This window comes from Podarcis vaucheri, assembly GCF_965113315.1.
Source record: "Podarcis vaucheri genome assembly, chromosome: 3".
NCBI lineage: Eukaryota > Metazoa > Chordata > Lepidosauria > Squamata > Lacertidae > Podarcis > Podarcis vaucheri.
The window spans coordinates 35,663,944-35,681,221 of NC_138761.1; the positions used below are offsets into that span (position 1 = coordinate 35,663,944).

The following is a 17,278-nucleotide window of genomic DNA, read 5'->3' on the forward strand; positions in this document are numbered from 1 at the left end:
TTGGATGTAAAGTAGATGGAACCCATCCAAAATTACCTAAAGGGCATTTTCATTAGACTAATCAGCTGCACCAGCTTGTCTTCATCCAGCTCTTGGCACAGAACAGATTAGTAAATGCAACCACGATGCCGAGATATGCAACTCTGGTGAATAATTCATAGGCCACCCAAGAACTGCTGCAGGTATTCTTGTACGCCAAGTCAAAGTTAAAGGCAAAAAGAAGATATTGTAGCCAGACTATAGGAGGCAAGAAGACAAAAAGAAGATTAAAGGATTAAACAAAATATTGCTTTGCAGTTGCATAACTTTTTTATTTTTGAGGATGTCAGGTATTTGACAGTTACAGATGGGTAGCCGTGTTGGTCTGCCATAGTCAAAATAAAAAAATTCCTTCCTGTAGCACCTTAAAGACCAACTAAGTTAGTTCTTGGTATAAGCTTTCGTGTGCATGCACACTTCTTCAGATACACTGAATTTGACAAACATTCATATTAAGTTTGTGTTGGGAAGATGCAGTGCTCTAGACCAAAGGCGGGAAATATTTCTGGCCCAATGGTCTATATTCTTATCTCCTCCCACCCTGTAAGTCAACTTTGACTGGTAGGTAGCCCTACCCATTGCTTTTTTTCTTTTAAAAAAATGTTTAGGGGTATTCTCCTTTTGACTCAAGAAAACCACCATTTTATAGTTCAAATCAGGAAAAATAAATACAGTAAATGGACAAAAATACAAAGAACATGCATTACCTTATATTACATAGCTGACAGCTTACAGTAACTTCCACATTGGCATGAGGTTGTGTACACTTCCCTCCTACTTCCAACTCCTACTTCACACATTAAACGCTCGCTTCCATCTGAGACTCGGGAAACACCATGACAGGAAATGAGGCTGCCATCGGGGGTAGCAACGGAATTGACGATTCATTGGCCCTACCCATCTGTCAATCATCTGATGTCATGATGATGCCATGTGTCTGAAAAGTGAGTGATCCCACCCATCTGTCAGAGTTGACCTGTGGGAAGGGATCAGCTTCACCAGTGAATTCCCCACTGTTTTGAAATTAATAACATCCTTCCAAATTATGTTCAATGGCGCTAGAAAAGGCAGCATGACATGTGCAAAAGTCATATTTGCATATTATTAAGCAGATACTAACTGCCTGTGGATAACCATGGCTATTCCAAATTTTCCTTGAAAAATATAGCCTCGTCATCTTCCTCATTAGTATTCAGACAGACAAACTGTCATCCATGTATCATTCAAAGAACTCATCAGTGCATCTCTTGGTAGATGCGAAGTTATAAACTCATCAAAATTTAATCTGAAAAACAAGGAGAAGATCTGCTGCATAAATATGTTCTTGTATTTTTTGCACAGGTGAGCAAACAAACATTTCATTTCCTTCTGCACCATTTCATCCTCTCCTTTAAAATTTCTGCACCACTTCAGCCCTCCTTCAAAATTTCCATTCTTCTGTCTGCTCCTCTGTTTGCTGCAACAAAGCTTTAGCCTTTAATCATCACAACAGTATCCTAAACCATTAGTTGTTTTATTTTAATCTTACAGCAGTCATGTGGGGTTGGTTAGACTGAGCGACAATGACTTGGCCACAGCCAAGCAACGGTGTGAAGTGGGCTGGTGCACCACCTAAAACTTGAAATCAATGCCACATTAGCACAACAAAATTCTGTTACTTACCATATAATTTTATAACTTCAGTCGGGTACTGCTTTTGAATAATTATTTAGGGTTGCATCTAATGTTATTCCTACTGTGAGTGGGCTCACACAGGCATGACTACCTTTGGTACACTAATTTCAAGAGATCTTCTCTGAATCAAACTTAATTAACTCTTGACATTTACAATATCGTGCAATGTAGCACCATAGGTTTGGGGAAGGAAAGGGTGGCTGAAGCACGTGTGAGACGCATCAGAAGGAAAACTGTTTTGACGTTGCAGGTCAGAAAAGTTGGAGACACTCTCGAATGCATGGCCTAAATAGGCATTTCCATCTCTTACCTCTTTTGACTTGGAGTGCTGTGCTTTCTTCCTGATTGACATTATCCTCCCAATGTCATGCTTTGCCCTTGCACGTGTCCATGCAGTGGTACTTTGCCATTCAAATGGATATTTTCTGGAAGAACTGCCTTACAACTGACCCTTTTATTTTTTAGGATTGCAAAAGCAGCAAGTGCACCTTAGTGATGAGACATCGTGGAGAAATGTATTGTAATGTGTAAGCACCTAATTTGTCAAATGCAGCATGTAACAAGAAAGTCCTTTTATAAATGCAACAAACTAGCTGAGGGCTACTTAGCCTAATAAGCTTAAAATCTTATTTCTCGTAGACATCTGTCAAGGCAAAAGCAAGATACACACAACACAAGCACGCTTAATCCACTAGCTCTGGCTAAAGGCGATGGAGCTTGTGCGCTGCTGCTTTGCATCCAAAGGGGAAATTGCAAAGGCGAAGAATACACTGTGCACATTTGTGGAGAGATGCTCTGGGAACGCTGAAGTTTGTAATAGCTAAGAAGGCAACCTACCAAACTGTGGGCTGTTCGAGATGAAAGCTTCATCAGAAGCATAAGATCCTAACATCAACTGAACTTGTAAGTTTTTTCTGCCTTTTTATTCCTTCCTAGATCAGTTGGATATTTTTCAGGAGTAAAGAAGGATAGGAAGAGGAGCATAATGGGCTGCACTCCTTCACACAGTGATATTGCTAACCATAATGTGACCCATGGAATCAAGTCACTGAACAGGGGTATCCTGCCAGTTGATCCCGAGGGCGAAGGTTCCCAGCTCCCAATGCTGATCAAATGCTCCTCTTCATATGATCTTGAGGAGTTGTGCCAGAGAGAGACTCAAATTAAAGATCACTTCTTTGAAAATTCATCAGATGAGGACAAAAATGTTAATTTCCGCTCCTCCTCTGAGGATCCTTCTCTGCCTGAGATTGACCAGGAAGAGAAGGAAATGGAAAGGGTAATCTCAGAGACTGAGATAGCCATATCTGAACTGACGGTGTCTCCCACCCATATGGTTGAGGATATTAAGGTCAGAAAGCAAAACTCTTCTGCATCGGAAGAAATTGGCTTTGCTTTGGAAGACAACGATGCAAACAATGAAAAGCAAAATCCAAAGAAAGGGAAAAAGCAAAAGAGCATCAGGCAGAGAAAACAAGGCCGTCATTGCAAAATTAAAGAAAAACCCACCCCACCCGAATGCACGGCAGAGGAGAAGGTGGATTTCCCAGAGTTGCTTGTTAAAGCCCATCAAAATGCTTATGCCTATTTAAACCCCAACCTCTCCAAATACGAGGTTATCTTGTGCATGGCCAACCAGGCCACGGAAACGCAACTAATTATGCAGCAGATGGTGAGCTTTTTACTCCTTCGTTTTGATGAAATCAACCATCTTTTGGGAGAAATTGCCCAAGATGGAGAAGGCCTACTAAGAGATGTGGGAGGGAATCTTGCTTGGCCAGCTGGCAAAGGGAACCTGAAAGAACAGCCAGATCTCTTGCAGCAGTTACTACAGTACACAGTCAATAAGATGCAGCTGTTAAATGGCACTGTGGCCTCTTTAACATCTGATGCCCTGCAGGAGTCCTGTAGCTTTCTACAGTCTGCAGGTAGCAGCTTGGAGGAAAAACTGAAAGCAAAACAAGCTTTTGATGAGCGCTTGCTCAGGACAATAAAACTCCTTGAAGCATCTGCAGTCAAACCCTCTCACTCTCATCCTGATGATATGACTCTTTATTCTGAAGACAGTGGGATTGGGATTGACAGCGAATCGGTCAAAGACCTGAACCTTCTTGATAAACAGGGAATACAAAAAAATTGTGATTCTTCTTCACATGACCACCCATCCTTAAATCCAGCCAGGCCATCAGGTGAAATCCAGTGGTCATGCCCTTCACTACATGCCACAGGCAGATCCCACGACTGTGCCCTGGAAAGACAATTTAAGGATATATTTTACCCACCTGCACCCACCAAGGGTGTAATGCCTTCTTCTGCTGTAGCTCCAGGAAGCACTGTTCTGCAATATCAAAACATCTCCAAAACCTCTTCTCCTAACTCTATGAATTGTGGCGTCATTCATGAGGGCGGTTGTTTCAAAGACTGTGAGTCAACCGCAAATGAAGACAGTGATGATAGTAGCTTTTCTGAAGAAGGTGACAATTTAAGTCTGTCTGAAAAGGGAACTAAAGAACAGCCCACATCTTCGCCTGCAGCAACCTACAGTAAACGGAGGCCTTCCACCAAACGGATAGAGAGCCCAGAGAATGAGGAAATTACACTCAAGATGAAAGATGCCATTAGTGAAAAGATCAAGTTTGTCCCTGCTAAATCTGGGAAGAGGGATTGGGTGGAAGATGAAAATGGGAAGATGCTGCGGCGGCCTAGCACAGCAGCTGGAAGCCAGAAGGCACCAGTTAAAAAGAAAAGGTCTAGGTCAGAGGAGTCTCTGAAAAGTCATGCCGAGGACCCAACCCTTTTAGAACTTCAAAGGACTCAGAAGGGGCTTGACAAAAGGCTGGAAATGTTTTACACACTTAATGGAAACAAGGATCTAAACAATAAGACAGCGTCACTGAACCCCAAAGAGCCATCTAACTTGCAAGATTCTGAGCATGTTATTCATAGATCTTCCACTAAGAAACTGAAAGCATCTCTTGCTAAAAACTTCAGCATATTGCCTAATCAAGATAAAGTCCCTTTGTTTAGGCGTGATCAAAATGCTATCAGCCAACAGACTGGTGAAAGGAAATGTCGAAAGCCTGTCACAAGCACCACACCCCCAATGGATTCAACATCTAAGAAAGAAAATGAGCTTCCTGGAACACAGAAGCTGAACAGTGTTGGTTGTGCTCCACCCCGCAAATCTGTAAAGAAGTTAATTGAAACATTCAGCGCCGCTGAAAGTCTTGTGAAACCTCCAAGTTTAAGAATTTTGGGCCCAATAAAATGCGTCAGAAAGTTTGGACTTCCAAGCATCACTCCCAGTCTCCCACTTCCTAGAGGACTTGCGCCTTTAAATCACAAACATAGAGTTTCACCAATAGGAGACATAAATTGTCGAAACATCAATCCAGCACACTGTACCTTGGGTACCACTGGGTCACCTGTATTTGCAAGCGGAAGTGGCACAAATGGGGATTCTGATGATGATGGCGATGACAGTGATGACATGGAAGACCTGCCCCCACCACCTCCTGACATGTTGATGGACATCTCACCTGATTCAGCTACATATCCAAAAGATGCAACAACAGGAGAAAACTATTCAGAAATTGCTAAAACAAATGAGCATTTCACCGCTAAAAAAGTTACTCACATTTCTCAGCGAATGAAAGCTTCTCTGTGTTCAATTGACTTGTTACCGAGTAAGAATCTGAACAGTCCCAGTCTCATTACTAACAAAGCAACAAAAAGCGCTAGGGTGGACTTCAGACCAAGAAAATATTCCCTGGAGTTGAATTCCAGCTATGTGTCTGATAACCACCAAGACATGTCATCAGCATCCCCAGAGGAACATGAAGTGGAAGAAACTACGGATCTGTATAAGCAGACATGTAAGCTCATACCTCTTCAAAATCCCAAAGAAATGCCAGAACAGGATGCACCTGAGCCAGGAAATAAAGACTGTAGCACACCTTCAGCTTCAGCTCAAAAGCGAGGCTCTCCTGATTCACCCAGTGGAAGTGAGAAAATGACTGCCTTTACCAAACGGGTGTCCCCCGCAAGAACACCACCTTCATCACCCCCCAGTGAGAAAAGGCTCCCAAGCCCACCACTGCATCACAGGCACATAAACCAAGCTTCTTCCCCCACTACCCACCGGCAGCCAAGCCCCCCTGCTAATCCCAGGGCATCAAGCTCTCCAACACAAAGGAAGCAGCCTTCCCCACCAACCCAACAAAACCTGTCTAGCCCACCGTTGGGACGCAAGCAGCAGAGCCCACCAACCCACCGGAAAGTGTCCAGCCCACCAGCACTCCGCAGAGAAGCAAGCCCACCTCCTTTCTCAACAACCCCATCCCCACCGACTTCCCCATCTTGGTTGCACAAAGGATTACGAAATCACCTGGACTCTGGGAATGAGCAGCAGACTCCCATCCTGAAGATTGTCAGCAATACACGCTCGATATTTTGTCCAGCCACTTCCTCGTTATTTGAAGCCAAACCGGTGTTGCCACCTAACAGCTCCACAACAGAGGCTATGGCGGACCATCCCGAAGGGTCAGCATTTGCGCAGAGGAACAGCAAACATCTCAGGCAATGTGGGGATCAACAGAGGAGGGTGTCCCTCAGTGCTGCCAATCCCCAACCTTTTGTACGGAGGAGTTCCTCTGATCGCAGGCCAGGATTTCAGCGTCCGCTGCCATTCTTTGCCACATCTGGTAGTGAACCTGTGCTAATTCAAACAAGGTAAGAGCCAGTATTTTCAAAGCCTTTAAGTTGCATTTAGATGTATAGTCAGCCTTATAGTCCAGGCAAGTAACTTCGTTGAACTGATATCTGTCACTAATATCTCTTTCCTACGAGTAGGATTTGTATGAGGAATAAGTAAAAATAAAAAACCTGTTCCCTTGTGTTACGTCTGCACATGGGTTTTGAAAATGCACAGTGAAGTGATGCAAATCCTTCCCGGATTCCTCTCTTGCCCATACTTGCCCATATGACAGCTGGGGAACCACCTCAACATCAGCACCACCAGCCATGCTGCCAACTTGACTGGCTTTCCACGTAGTACTATTATGAGAGTCCATGCTGGGCGTGGGAAACCTGGGATTCTAAATCCCTGCTCACCTGTGACACCTGACTAAGTGCCTTTATGCCTCGAATATCTTATTTCACAAAGTAGCAGTGAAGCTATCAGGCTCTCTGAACTCTCCAGGGTTTCAGGCAGGTGTTTCTACCAGCCCCACCTGGAGATGCCAGGGATGGAACCTGGGACTTTCTGCCCAGGTCCTCTGCCACTGAACGGCGACCTTTTCCCACCCTGCCAAGTGTAGGATGCTGATGTAAGAAATGCGTGATGGGTTACTTTTCACACTGCAGTTTAAAAGCCTATGTGCCTTTCCATGAATTACCTGCTGCAATGATTCGTTTATAGAACTAGCTCATAGCATGAAGTATGAGAATTCAGAAGCATCCTTCAGTTTTCAGTTGTGTCCTGGAGATAGCTTCATACACTGGGTTGTTTTGACAGAATATTATTATTATTATTAAATTTATTACTTGCCCTTCACCCTATGATTCCAGGGCAGGTTACAACAATTTAAAATGCAATGTCATCATCATAATTTATTCCGGTCAAAGACCAGCTCGAAAAGCACAACTGGGACAGCTTTCAAAAGAATAAAATATACATTTAAAGCAGTGTACAACAACAGCTTAATGATTGAAGCGCATAAACACATAAAGACCTAAAAATTTGGACTACCATACAAATTGGCCCTGACACCCTGGAGGCCGACTTTGGCTGTTTTCCTAGTGAACTAAATTATTTCGGGGGTGGCATGTGCCTGCAAATCTGTGCGCAGAATCTGGCAACCGTAAATACAATGTTATATTTTTTTAAAAAGTTTTTAAAACTTACATGTATCAGCTAGGGATATAGGAAGCTATCCTATACTGAGTGAGACCATTGGTCCATCTAGGTCAGTATCCTGTACGTTGACTGAGCATGGGATTTCAGAATGGAGACACTTCCAAACCCACCTAGAGATGCCAGAGATTGAACCTACGACCTTTTGCACTGAGGCCTTCCTGGTGGGAAGAATTTTACCACAACTGCATACCAAATGGTAGATCCCCCCCCCTCACCACTTAACAGGACGGTACATTCTGTTTCTCAGGTTGTTATGAACATGCCATGGTGCATTGCAACTTGGGGACAGTTTGAGACATTTGTCCAACATTTCTCAGGTTTTAACTTGACGTTACAGGATCCGTAATGCCAAAGGCATCATTTCCCTTTCCTGGAATAATTTTATTTTCCTTGCATTACAAAGAAAAGAGAAAGAAGTTGTATGGGACTGTTGCTTTCCTGTCCTGTAACATTAAGCCTTCTGCGAGAGTCCAGTTAAGCCCTCAAACCAGCAGAGATTGCAGTCCTGCTGATTTAGCTCAGGAATATGTATTCTGGGAAGAAAAAGAAGCTATCCGAGCACCTCTGATCTTCTAATCCCTTGTTTTGTTTCTGTGTTTAACCAGCTCTCTTCAACCTTGGGTTCAGCCTTTCAGCTTGTAAACAAAACAATAAAGAGGCAGAAGAGTGCCCGGGGGTTGTTATCCCAGAATAACTGATTATGTAAATGCAGGCCCAGGATCAGTTTCCAATGAAGCGTTTGCTCTTTCCCTTTACTCTGGGCTCTCTCTTGAGAGAGATGTGTCACTGGCCCCAATTAGAGAGCTCTGGCGTCTGTTGTAGCTTCATAAGTACCAGGGGAATGGCCTGTCGGTGTTTTAAGCTATGGGAACCAGAAACCATCTGCTCACGTAATAGGAGGGGGTTAGTGAGTTACTTTGCTCTTATGAGGCTGGCCTTTTGCTGGAATTCAGCTGAGGGGCACGTTTTCACAGCACGGATGCTCTGCTCGTACAAATCCCGCTAATCCATAATAGGATTTGTGCATGTGTAATAGGAAAAAAAAGTTTATTTTAGTCCAGTGATGGCTATCAGATTAAAGGCCTTTCCATGGGGTAACAGCTGGGAGAGGAGCTTTGAACAAATACTGTTCAAATATTCCACTTAACTTAGGGCCACAAAGCTGGTTTAATGACTCAGACCCCAAGCAAAGCCTTGGGTCATCTTTCCAGATACAGGGTAAATTTGTATCGGATCAGGACCTCATCAGGATATTATTCTAACGCTTCTTTTAAGGGTGTAAGACAGCAACCCTATACCCACTGAACTCCCTGGTACTTAAGTGTGAGTAGGCATGTGTAGGATTGTAAGGTGTATCAAACGCTCCACATTATTTTTCCATTAACGGAGCCACATAACATACACAGAAATAGAGGACAAAATTTAAAAGTGGATAAGATCAAGGACACACACAAATTCCAGGTGCAGATTTTGTATATTCAAGTACTTAAATCTAACTCTCTGTTGATAAATGCTACCCCAAACTCTGAAAGGTGCAAGATGCCACGGTTTCCAGGCATGTTTAACCAGGGTCTGTGTTTCCTTTTGGAAAATGAGGCACAGGTGGCTTTATGATATATGGTTTATTTGCACAAATATACATCCTGAGCCTACAATGGAGGGGTTCACAGCATCAATACCCCAAGAGGTTCTCGCTGCTCCAGTAGCCACAGCGGCCTTGGATTTAAGCTGACCCCAACCATTGCTCTCAAATGTGCTCTCTGCCCCTCTCCTCAGCCTGCTGCGCTTTACTATTTTCTCCTATCACTGCAATCCTAAACGCTACTCTGTTTTATCTTTGCTAACTATCTCAGAGCTCAAGGAGGGGCTCCACCTATTTACCAGTTTGCACGGTCTTTATTTTCTGTTAATGGCCCACCTCTTACGTAATACACAATCATAGAACTGTCTGGTAGCCCATTTTAACACTCCAAGCATTGATTAAATTCTAACACCTATCAGACCCAGGAATTTAGGGGAAACTGGCACCTGCAAACCCTGGCCACCCACAACTCATAACAATATGTATATTGGTGCTTTTTCATTAAATGCATTTGTACCAAATCGTGTTATCTTTTATTGTTTGAACATGAAATATTGATGCAGATAGCGCAATCTATTTTTTACCTTACCCAGCAATTACTTAATTTATGGGAAGTAGTCAGATATATGTTGCATCAGTGTGAGAAGCACTACAGACAGGTCCTTTACCCAGAGGTGCTTCCTGGGGCTTATGGGAGATGTAGTCCAAAACATCTGGAGCGTCCCAGGTTGGTAAAGTCTGTGATAAAACATATACCTATGAAGAAACACACGCGAATGTGAATTTCATGTGAATATTCAGCATTCTGAAAATCTCAGCTTTCATAGTTATGAAACCATGTGCACATTTGCTTAGTTTTTATAAGTATTACTGTTATTATTTATTAAATTTATATACTTTCCTTCACAACATAAAAATACAAAATGAGAACACAAAATACACAATAAAACAAAAATTAAAACAAACCAATAGTCCTCCTCGCTTTAATTTTTTTATTTGCATACTTTATACAGATGACAGAAGTGTACTTTTCTTGATGCAGAATTTGCGTTGCCTTTGACGACTTGTGCTAATAATTCTTAGCTCCCAAATGGTGATAGATTTTTATGTAATGGAGCTTCATTTTGGTATGAGGCAATAAGAATTTAAAACTGGATTGTACAGAATAATAAACACCTAAATAGCTGCTGATGGTGTTCCACCATGAGTTTACATGTTATATCCATTCTTTCGCTTTTAAAAGGTTATACGTCATTAGCCTTTGGACTTAAACATCTTCTCTATTTGCAGAATGGAAGAGAGCCATAGGAAAGAGGTGGACTCATGGAACAGTCCATGTTCCTCTGAGGGCAGAAAAGCAGGCAAGTCATCTTCCCACCCTGAACTCTACATTGTGGGCCAAGGACTCCAGAAGGACTGAGTGGAAGGGATTGTGCTGGCATCTAGAAAGCTGTGGCCCAGGACCAAGAATCTTTTCATGTGTAGCCCCAAGCTGCAATGTTTTACTTTCTTCACCATGTCAAAGAAGAATGAATACTGGTTCCTGGTTTAGCATCACAGATCTTTGGAACTTGAGTTCTGAAGGTCATCCTGACCAGCTTTCCCCTCCAAGAGATCATCTGCCAAGCTGCATGGTCACAGTCCGGACCACTGTGAGCTACAGAGTGTGTGAGAACTGCAAGGAAGTACTTACAGAGCAGATAGTGGCAGGTCATCCCAAGGCCACCTTCCTGGGCGCCACATGCCAGCATTGGGTGGGGCCAGAGGCAAAAACAAGCACAGTCAGAGCAATGAATGTGATTTTTACCTCTGTACAGCAGGCTACCCCTATAACACTCTCCTGAAAGTAAGCCCTGTTGAGTTCAATAGGCCTTACTTCCAAGTACACAGGTATAAAAAGTTAAAGGTAAAGCTCCCCTGGACGGTTAAGTTCTGTCAAAGGCGACCATGGGGTTGCAGTGCTCATCTCGCTTTCAGGCTGAGGGAGCTGGCATTTGTCCACAGACAGCTTTCCGGGTCATGTGGCTAGCATGACTAAAACGCTTCTAGTGCAGCGGGACACCGGGATGAGTGCCAGAGTGCACGGAAACGCCATTTACCTTCCCACCCTCCGCAGTGGTACCTATTTATCTACTTTGCACTGGCGTGCTTTCGAACTCCTAGGTTGGGAAGAGCTGGGACAGAGCAGCAGGAGCTCACCCTGTCACAGGGATTCAAACTGCTGACCTTCCTATCGGCAAGCCCAAGAGGCTCAGTTGTTTAGACCACAGCACCACCCGCATCCCACAGGTATAGGAACACACTAAAAGGCATATTTGCACCATAAGAATTCCCACTCTTTCACGCCTAGAAGGAAATGGATGCATGAAGAACTAATCTTCCTGGACCAGTAAAAAAGAGGTAGCCCACTTTATTCCTGCCCCAGTATGGACTATCTCTCAATATCTGGAATAACTTCTGTCTAGAGTGCAAATGAACATAACAGAGCAGAAGGTATGGCATAGGCAGCTGCAATGAGAAATGCCTTGCAGTAGTAAACCTGGAGCAGATATTGCACCTGCTAGCCACTCCGTGTTTGGACAGTGCAGGTAGACTATAAAACTAGGTGGCATCTCAGGGAAATCTAATGAATTCTGACTTTCAGTTTTGCATGGGCTCACTCAAAAAGAGAACAATAGGCAGCCAGCCAATGCACAATAATATCTATGAAATTTAATAATGATTTAGATAAGGCTCTCTTTCCAAGGTCTAGGGGTTTTTCCCCCCCTACCAGATGATGTAGCCTTAGCCACTGTGTAATCTCATTGCTTCTGTATCGCAGAAAAGCTTCATCTTGATTCCTGATGAGAGCAAATGTGTCATGCCCAATCAGGTCTTTTTAGAAGCACTCAGAAAGCATCTGCATATTTCATGGAACGGGATCATGGGCCCAATCAACCAAGTATTTCTCTCATTGTGATAATGTTCATTTGGTTCATAAGGTGGCACCAGAGAAAGGGGTCCTTTATTCACTCCTGCATTAATATGGATTAAAATGGCTCTCCCCAGCCGGCTGCTGTACAGATGTTTTTGGCTACAACTCCCATTCCCCGTCCCCAATCACATGCTTTCTGATGGGCTGATGGGAGATGTAGTTCAAAAAGTCTGGCAGACAGCAGGTAGGAGAAGGCTGGCTTAAATGTAAGGCTACACTTGAGATTGAAGGCAGACCATCAATTTATTTATGAAGTATTTTTTAAAGAATAATTACATAAGCACATAAATTCCACATTTCTGCTACCAACCAGCTTTATATGACTCTGTATTGGTTATTGGCTTTTTAAAGGTTTCTGTATTTTTTTAAAGTTATGTTATACTGCTATGTATATTTGTGTAAATACCATTTCCATTTTTCACCAAGTCTGTATATTTGTGAATATGAATTACACAGTGATGTATATTCAAAATATTTACATTTCTTACATTTCTTCGCTTTATTAGCCACGGTGAGAAACCTTGCCATGGAATAAATTATATCTCTCTCTCTTTTTTAGTTGCAGTGTTTTATATTGCATTTGTACTTTTGTGGTTTTCCACCAATAAATTGTTAAAATAAATGTAACCTTGAAGTTAAAAATCATAGGGTTATATTCAAAGTAGTGTTAAGAAGATTGCTTGCACTGATGGAACAATCTCCTCTCCCACCCCATTGTGCACTGGCTCTGGGGGTCTCAGATTTGGGGAGGGTGCATAGTGGGGAAAAGAGGGGGGGAAGTCCCTTTGCACTAGCTGGAATTGTTGCTCTAACTTCTGCTAGTGCAACTGTTTAGTTGTATATAGTCTCCAGTTGCAAACTCCTGGAGATAGCTGAACATGGGTCTTATTCATTGACCTGATTTTGGAAAGATTTGCCTCCTTGGGTTTCATAATAGATCTTTGTACATCTGCAAATCTTGCGGTTCACCAAACATGCCAATAACTTCCTCGTGTTTCTCAGTGGCCCTATGTTGGTCAGATTTCTGTCAATTCCTATATGTGCTACTAAATGGAGCAACAATATACTGAAAAGCAATTTCCCATGTTTCGGTCACATCCCTATCATCACGCTGTTGTGTTACCAAGAATCAGAAAACAGGGCAACATTTTTTAAGCCAGAGAGGTGAGCCTGTGTAGATAGGTGCAGGCTGAAAGCATAAGGAGCGGCAAAGGAGGACAGGTGAAATTTATTGATGGAGAAGAGAACTTCATATGACTGAGGGCAGCAGTAGGATGTAAGGGGTGATCAAAAAGCAGTAGTACTCTCTTGGAGGCAGCTGCCCGTGTTCATCAGGATAAGGTAGGGCATGGCAAGAGTAGGGGAGCTCCAAGTTGGTGGCATTGGGGTCCCATGGTTGTGTGTACACTTGCAGGATGCTGATGCAGGCAAGGCAGAACTGCCCTGACCTCACCACTCCCTTCTCCTGCCCCACCCCATCCCCATCCTGGCAAATGTAGTGCCACCATGACTCTGGGGCCACTGCTGGCTGAGAGCGTTGCAACCAGGTAAGCAATCGCCACAGGCAACTGAGGCAAAGATACACTGGGATTTAAAGCAAGGATCCTGTACTGGTTCTGGGAGTAGGCAGGAAGCCAGCACAGAGATTGAATGACAATCACGCTGTCTGAGCCATGTGAATGCTGGATGATTCAAGCAGCAGAGTGCTGGACAGAGGTGAGGAGGCAAAGTAGGATCAACAGGCCAGGGAAAGACGGACACATTAGTCAGGGTGCTGGGAGACAAAGTCGTGAATCAGAATATTCTCTGCATCATTATGAGATCCACAGGTGCCATCTCACACCAAAGACTAGGTGCCCGCAACAAAGGGCTTCAACTTTGCCCATTGACTTTGAGGGGGCCCAGCCCCCCAAATATATTATTGTGGGTGCCGAAGCACCCACTGCCCCCCGGCAGATCTATGTTTGCAGGTTTATATATACTAGTGTGCTACCCCCTCCTGCTAGATATCAATCAGCTGGGGATGTGACCATGTGTTGAAGTTAAATTCCCAAGAATTAGCAGCAGTCAATCTCATTTTATACCCGTGTTGTTGTTTTTAAGAGATTGTCTTTTATTTTTAAACTGCCTTTTCAAAAATATTTCCTCAATTGAACACGTACTGCCCTGGATTCACTATTGCTACTGTCATGGCCTCAGCCCAAGGGTTAAACCTGGATTATCATGAGCAGATCCACTATGCAAGGCTAACCGGCTTAGTTTCTACACGCACAGATAGTGGCCTGGTGGGAAGCTTAACGCACAGCGAAGTTTCCTGTGTGCTTCTCACCACATTTCACTTACCTTGCAAGAAAGTTCCAGCGGTGTCAGCTTCCCAGCCAGGAGCTGCCGTTGGCGCAGCCATAAGGCAAGGACTTCATGTAGCCTTTCATTTGCAGCCCATTACCTGAACAACAGCTGTGCTGGCATGTGCACAGCTTAAACCTTAAACTCTGGACAGTGTGAAATTTCAATGCTGAGACACTAAATCAGCCAAAGGGTCATATTTACACCTGGAAGTCTGCAGAATGGAGTGGGTGCGGAAGATTATGCCCCAATAGTGTCTCTCATTGCCCCTCTCATAGCTTCAGCAAACTTGGGTCCAAGCTTTTTTAAATGCACACTTTCCACTAATGCATGCATGTCTCGGAGTGGAGACATTTGTCGCAAAATTCGGGAAATTGTGAAGGATAGCTGTGTTTCAGTTCACTCCTTGTTGCAGGAAGCGTGAATTAGGTAAGCTCACATTTAAAACACACACTGAACTGAATTTCTTCCCCCATCCACAGTATGGACACCCTAAACTGAGAGTTGGCTGTGTGTTTGGCAACAGCTGGAGAAGGATTGTTTGGATCTATAAATATCTATCACCTTCTCAAGTGGCTGCTTAGCTCAGAGGTAAATGATCATGGGTAGAGCTGAGCTAGTAATTCCTTTCCTGGCCATACCTTTCTGTTGAGGTTGAATTGACATCTTCGGAGCTAGAAAGGAAAACAATAATAATAAAATACTGCTAACTGTTGATCCTTTGAGGTTTTATTTTACATTTCTGAGCTAAGGATAGGATCAAAATGTACTGCATTTGTTTCCCTCTGATGTGAATGGGGAAGGCATCCGATTCAGAGAACTCTGCTAGTAGATATTTACATTTGCAGGAGTTTTAAGCCTGCTGCTGAGTTTTATTATCATCTTCAAAGGGTGGCAAGGCAGACGTGGTGTGAACAGCAAGAGCTCAGAGATTAATTCTGCAGGAATGGCTGCTTTCTCTGGCTGCAGGGAGAACAAGGTTAGACATTTGTAATGCCTCTCATCTTATGCATTGGCAACACTTACCCATTAATATTGACTGAGAGGCGGGTGGAATGGCATGTTTGAATCTTTTTCTCAGATGGTATAAAGGAATAGAAAGAGGGAAAGGCACGACATAAACCTTTGCTAGTTTAGCGAATCCCTTGTTTTCGCTGGTGTGAGGTCAGCTTTATCTTGAAACAGTAAGCATCTGCAATGTGATGCCATGCTGCCAGTGTCCAAATATGCCTTGACAGTCTCATGTTGTCAACCAAAGAACTACAAAACTTATCAAAACACCAACATGGCAAAAATTAATCACATGAGCAGAATTTCACGAACCTCGGCAGTCACATCCCGCAAACAGGAGAGAGACATTTGTGGTTCCCTGAACACTCTGAGCCGGTTCCCATTCTTGAATTCTGAAAGGACATAGACGGGCATGTAAAACCCTAACTGTACGCTTGGGGAGATGACAGCCGTATTTATAATAGTCACGGAACTTTTTCCAGCATCTGTGATCAGAGAAACAGCTCCCCAGGTGAGCAGTCCACAGAGCAGCCTTTCCTCACACGAGCACATGGACAAAGCTGATGGTGCGAACAGGTGTTTCTCAGACGTTAAATCTATGTAGAGTTAATTTCCAAGTGGATTTAAGAAGAGCATGCTGTATCAGGTCAATGGCCTATCTAGTTTACCACCCCGTTCTCACAGTGGCCAACCACAAACATCTATGGGAAGCCCACAAGCCTGAGCGCAACAGTACTCGCTCCACCTGTGATTCCCAGCAAATGGTATTCAGAGGCAAACTACCGTACCTCCAAAGAGAAAGTAGAACACAGTCATCACTGATATAGTCGCTGTAAAGTCGGTTACAGTTAATGCCTCTAGTTGGTGCCAGCAATAACAGCGCTGTACAAGCAAAATATTCTTTGTTACTCAGCAACCTCAGAGTGTGTGTCTGCTCCTTCCTGCACAGCACAACAGAACAACAACAGCCATGTGTGTTAAATAGTGGGTAGACATAGCAGACGATGCAGCGATTTCTCCAAAGCAGCTCTTTATTTGTAAGCTGGAACAGAACTGAACAGCAAACAGCTCAGCCAGCCTGCTTTTATAGGCAGCCAGCTGTCAAAATTGTAGCAACAACAACCCAGGGTTTCCCGCCTAAAGTAACTGATGTGGACCTGAGTGAAAACTACATATATACACGATACTCCTGGTGGCCAGGGTGAGAACTTCAATACATAACAATGTGCCTCCCATCTATGTGTTATTGAGCATTTGAAAGGGGCTCTTAAGGTTCAAAACAAACCACATCAACAGACTGTGTAGGTGAAGGACTGTAGAAATTATGATGCAATTTCGATTGAATTTCTCAGGGTCCAAATAACAAATAGTGCTGTTTCGCTTACGACACAAAGCATTACCTTGTGCATTTGGGGTGTGTGTGAGTGGGTGTGTTATGATGAACTCCATCCCTGCTCGCTAGCATCAATCTCACCTGTGATCTTCACATGGACCACTTAGCCAGCCTTCCAGTGTAATTCATCCTAGGCACCTGCCTTCTATAGCATGGGTCTCCAACCTTTTGCCCAGTGGGCAAATCTGGAATTTTGAGAAAGTGCTGTGAGCACCAGCGACATCTAAAAGAGCAGAAAGATTGGTTTAATAAAAAAGGGGGAGGACACCTTGCAAAGCTGGCTAAATTTAGTTCTTATTTAAGGGCAAAAGCATCAGAAGTCAGAAGGAATGGATTCTGGGA

At 43.5% G+C, this 17,278-nt stretch overlaps 2 protein-coding genes across 2 annotated transcripts in view; one reads left to right on the top strand and one right to left on the bottom strand.

Annotated features, from left to right (window-relative positions):
* The first annotated feature begins 479 nt into the window (after positions 1–479).
* PCARE (photoreceptor cilium actin regulator) lies at positions 480–12,841 on the top strand. Its single transcript, XM_082214798.1, has 2 exons — positions 480–6,444; positions 10,503–12,841. The coding sequence occupies exons 1-2, from the start codon at positions 2,699–2,701 to the stop codon at positions 10,630–10,632; spliced, it is 3,876 nt and encodes a 1,291-aa protein (XP_082070924.1). The 5' UTR covers positions 480–2,698; the 3' UTR covers positions 10,633–12,841.
* Positions 8,112–17,278, bottom strand: part of TOGARAM2 (TOG array regulator of axonemal microtubules 2) — an 81,372-nt gene continuing 72,205 nt past the window's right edge. Inside the window, exons 21-24 of the mRNA XM_082214810.1 lie at positions 17,018–17,159; positions 15,856–15,935; positions 14,530–15,206; positions 8,112–9,968 (exon numbers count right to left, since the gene is read on the bottom strand). The gene's annotated coding sequence lies outside the window, so the exon portion shown is untranslated. The remainder of the gene's footprint in view (positions 9,969–14,529; positions 15,207–15,855; positions 15,936–17,017; positions 17,160–17,278) is intronic.

What these genes read in the sequence shown, in the direction of transcription:
- PCARE (XM_082214798.1), top strand. Translation starts at nt 2,699, where the DNA reads ATGGGCTGCACTCCTTCACACAGTGATATTGCTAACCATAATGTGACC. An exon ending in CCTGTGCTAATTCAAACAAG is followed by an intron (nt 6,445 to 10,502) that starts GTAAGAGCCAGT and finishes CTCTATTTGCAG; the next exon opens with AATGGAAGAGAGCCATAGGA.